At 34.5% G+C, this 3,872-nt stretch overlaps 2 protein-coding genes across 4 annotated transcripts in view; both read left to right on the top strand.

The window, feature by feature from the left end:
* The window catches only part of LOC107704867 (FYN-binding protein-like), a 14,214-nt gene extending 13,223 nt beyond the window's left edge, over nucleotides 1-991 (top strand). The window contains exons 15-16 of the mRNA XM_016507887.1: nucleotides 789-820; nucleotides 916-991. Coding sequence (XP_016363373.1) covers nucleotides 789-820; nucleotides 916-938 — 55 coding nt within the window. The 3' untranslated portion in view covers nucleotides 939-991. The remainder of the gene's footprint in view (nucleotides 1-788; nucleotides 821-915) is intronic.
* Nucleotides 992-1,900: 909 nt separating this feature from the next.
* The window catches only part of LOC107704198 (rapamycin-insensitive companion of mTOR-like), a 35,582-nt gene continuing 33,610 nt past the window's right edge, over nucleotides 1,901-3,872 (top strand). For all 3 annotated transcript variants that reach the window (XM_016507094.1, XM_016507086.1, XM_016507098.1), the window contains exons 1-3: nucleotides 1,901-1,963; nucleotides 2,099-2,146; nucleotides 3,046-3,143. In XM_016507094.1, the coding sequence (XP_016362580.1) occupies nucleotides 1,915-1,963; nucleotides 2,099-2,146; nucleotides 3,046-3,143 (195 nt within the window). In that variant the 5' untranslated portion in view covers nucleotides 1,901-1,914. The remainder of the gene's footprint in view (nucleotides 1,964-2,098; nucleotides 2,147-3,045; nucleotides 3,144-3,872) is intronic.

Below are 3,872 nucleotides of genomic sequence, written 5' to 3'. Positions count from 1 at the left end.
TTTATAATGTTACAAAAGATTTCTATTTCAGATAAATGCTGTTCTTCTGAACTTTCTATTCATCAAAGAAACCTGAAAAAATTATACTCGGCTGTTTTCGACATAATAATAAATGATTTTTGAGCAGCAAATCAGAATATTAGACTGATTTCTGAAGGATCATGTGACACTGAAGACTGGAGTAATGATGCTGAAAATATAGCTTTGAAATCACAGGAATAAATGACATTTTAAAATATATTCAAATAGTTATTTTAAATAGTAAAAATATTTCAAAATGTTACTGTTTTTGCTGTATTTTGGATCAAATAAATGCAGGCTTGGTGAGCAGAAGAGAATTCTTTAAAAACATAAAAAATCTTACTGTTCAAAAACTTTTGACTGGTAGTGTATGTTAGCCTATAGTTTGAAGTTAAAGATATTAATATTAGTCTGAGTCTGAGATGATTATTTGACAGTGATTTCACATTTCTTGTTTGTATGAAGGCTAAATACAAATAAAAGGTGAACATTAATTTATTTGTGCTGTTTTTTTTCTTCTAAAATATTATATGGTTTTATATGAGGTGTCATAGACTTGGCAAATTCATTTTTCATAAGTTTGTATGCACAGACGGTTCTTGGCAGTTTTTACGAGGCTTTTTTTAATAGTGTTCATATCGATATCGGAATTATATCGTATCGACCGAATTGAAGAAATATATCGTGATATAAATTTTGGCCATATCGTCCAGCCCTAAGTTGACCACAAATTCATATTTTTTGTCTCACTTCCTCTCCTTTCTAAGGGACGGCTCTATTTATGATGATGTTGGTGAAGGTAAGGTTTAACTCGCACAATTAATGAAGGTATATTTAGTTTAAATCTTTCATCATTTTGTATTGGAATGATTTTTTTCTGCTTATTTGTTACAGAGTGTATCTACGACAATGACTAAGCTTGGATAAACTCATCTAGTGTGTTTTCATCATCTTTCAGCATCCTTATTTGTCATTAATTCTTTCACCAAAAAATCCCTATGTATTTTCATTGTTTGAGAATGATCTATAGTAAATATTATACATTGTATACAGTGACCTCAGTAGGAGTAAAGTCATTTGTGATCCTGTCTTTTGTGGGGTTTTTTTTTTTTAATGACAATAAAAACAGAAAATGGTGGTAAAAACAAAATGGTGCAAATACAATGAATAAACGTTCAGCTTAATTTAATAAACGGCTAATTGTAATAATAAGACATCGATCTAAGACTAATCTTTAGACTAAGCATTATATTTTAGTGCTGACTGCAATTTCAGCCATAAGCCTTTTTTACCCAAAAAATTATATATATATACACACACACACACATAAATATATAAATATATATACACACACACACACACATATATACACACACACACACACACACACACACATATATATATATCCATCATTTATGTGCCTTTTAAGTGTTTTATGTAATAATTTCATGTTTTTAATTTTTACAATATTTCTGTACATAAAAGAATTTTGTGTTTGTGTGTAGCCTATATCAAATTTTATTACAATGTAAAAAGTAACATTTTAACATATTACACGAAGAAGAGCGTCAAAGTTTGCATCGCTTGAAATAATACTCCTTGCATAACAGTAGGATCATGTGCAAAATAAATAAAAATAAACGGTAACAATAATTTAGAAAACTCAAAGTGTAGGATTTCAAGTCATTATGAAATACATAAAAAGTAGGTTTCACTTTCAAGTTCTTAGATTTGTGTATATAAAACCTTCCCAAAACGAAGATGTAATTAACTAGAAAATCATCTTTGTTACTGTTCACAAATGTAATAAAACCGGAAGGGGAGAGTCAGCGCTTAAACCTCGCGAGAGGTTACGAGAGTTCCTGTGTTGTGATGATGAACGTCCTTGCCAACATGGCGGTCAGCATCAGAGGCCGTCCGACCCGGAGTGTACGGATGAGAGGCAAGTTAACGGCACCCACACCTCCGTTACCACGCGCAGCCGGCGCTGTTTACAACCCTCTGCTTGTGTAGCATCCGTTGAAGCGCGGATAAGGCCTTACGGTGTCTTTATTGTGTCGTTTCTTGTGCTTGACAGGTCGGAATGACAGCGGGGAGGAGAATGTACCGCTGGATCTTACGCGGGGTGAGTCACCATAGAAATCATAAGAAACAAATGCATAATGCTTCTCTGTAATAATAACCAAGAAATGATCAAATTCCCCTTAAATCCAAGACATTGTCATTAGTGATTTCCCATCTGCTTTATCTGGCCTGCAGACAGGAGAATGGGGCTGTCTCAAACCCTATTGGGTTGCCTAAATAGACCGCATTATTTACGCCTGTGTGATGCCTCAAATATGCTGTCTAGCTAGGCTGCTCACTAGGATTTGGGACCTGGGTGTTGTTTTGATCTGTAGTGCACAGCCACATCAGTTTGTGTTGTCTAGTAAGCATCTGCAGGTCAGCAGAATAGCTGCAGTGCATTCAGCTCGGTTAGGCTGTATCAGTAAACAGTCATTGGCTTAAAGCATCTCGATGCCTTCATATCTTTGCATGCTGCCTATTAAGTCTGTGTTTTAAGGTTTCAGACTTTGATACATCTAAGCTGGTGGGTGTTGGATGCAAAAAGTCTTTGACGAGCCTGATCTTGATGAATCTTGCAGTGCCAGTGTGTTTGACGTCTCTCTTGAGAAATGTACTAAATAAAGACTAGAGCAGGGAAAAGTTGAATTGCAATTGCTGAATTTAGACCATAATATCATTTATGTGCAAAAATCACTTACATGGAAGATCCCGAGAGGTTTTATTTGTGTTCTGCACAGGGAAAGTGATGCTTCATAGTGGATATGGAGATACATTATGTGATATGTTTATGTTGTTATGTGCTAAACAATGTGATTTTAATTCAAAAGAGATTTGAAAGAATAATACATATTTCCTGTCCTGGATGCGGAATAGCCTACCTAATATATTAGCAGTAACTTATTATTAACCTCTTTATGTGTTTTTAGGTTTTTAATTTAAGGTTTTTGTTTTCCACAGAGCCCTCAGATAACATGCGTGAGATCCTTCAGAACATCGCCAAATCTCACGGGGTTTCCAACATGAGGAAGCTTGGCCACCTGAACAACTTTGTTAAGGTACTACAACTTCTATTTATGCTGATTGTTGTTCAGATTCTGGTCTACGCCACGCTTGTGTATGATTTTAGTGATGAGAGAAGATCATGACCAGGTCTGCATGGAATCAGAAGACTTCATTGCATATTTTGCACTGATTTTGAGGGAAAAAATATGCTGAATTGTAAATGTGAACATGGTAGAATCGTATATTAAATGGTTTTATGATTGAAATGTAATATGAACAAAATCCTCTGCAAAAACCATAAGAATATAGACAAAACAGTAAAGTTGGGTGTATGTAAGTGCAGCTGAATTGGAGATTTCTGGCTCAGGAGAAAGACTCATTTTGAGAAAACAGTCTTTAAAGATTTTTGTTATTTTGGCTTGTAACTTATATCTATAAGCTGGAAACTAGATATCTAGAAACTAGAATAGCATTGAGACTTGGCAGTTGAATATATAGTACATCCAGCTTTCCCCACATACACACAGTATACTTAAATGAAGCATTATATACTATATGTGAGCCTGGACCACAAAACCAGTAATAAGGGTCAATTTTTAGAAATTGAGATTTATACACCATCTCAAAGCTGAATAAATAAGCTTTCCATTGATGTATGGTTTGTTAGGATAGGACAATATTTGGCCGAGATACAACTATAACTGAAAATCTGAAATCTGAGGGTGTAAAAAAAATCAAAATATTGAGAAAATCGCCTTTAAAGTTGTCCAAACTTAGCAATA

This window comes from Sinocyclocheilus anshuiensis, unplaced genomic scaffold, assembly GCF_001515605.1.
Source record: "Sinocyclocheilus anshuiensis isolate Anshui unplaced genomic scaffold, SAMN03320099.WGS_v1.1 scaffold117, whole genome shotgun sequence".
NCBI classification, from domain to species: Eukaryota; Metazoa; Chordata; class Actinopteri; order Cypriniformes; family Cyprinidae; genus Sinocyclocheilus; species Sinocyclocheilus anshuiensis.
The sequence above is the reverse complement of the archived record's forward strand: the minus strand, read 5'-3'. Positions and strand labels throughout refer to the sequence as shown.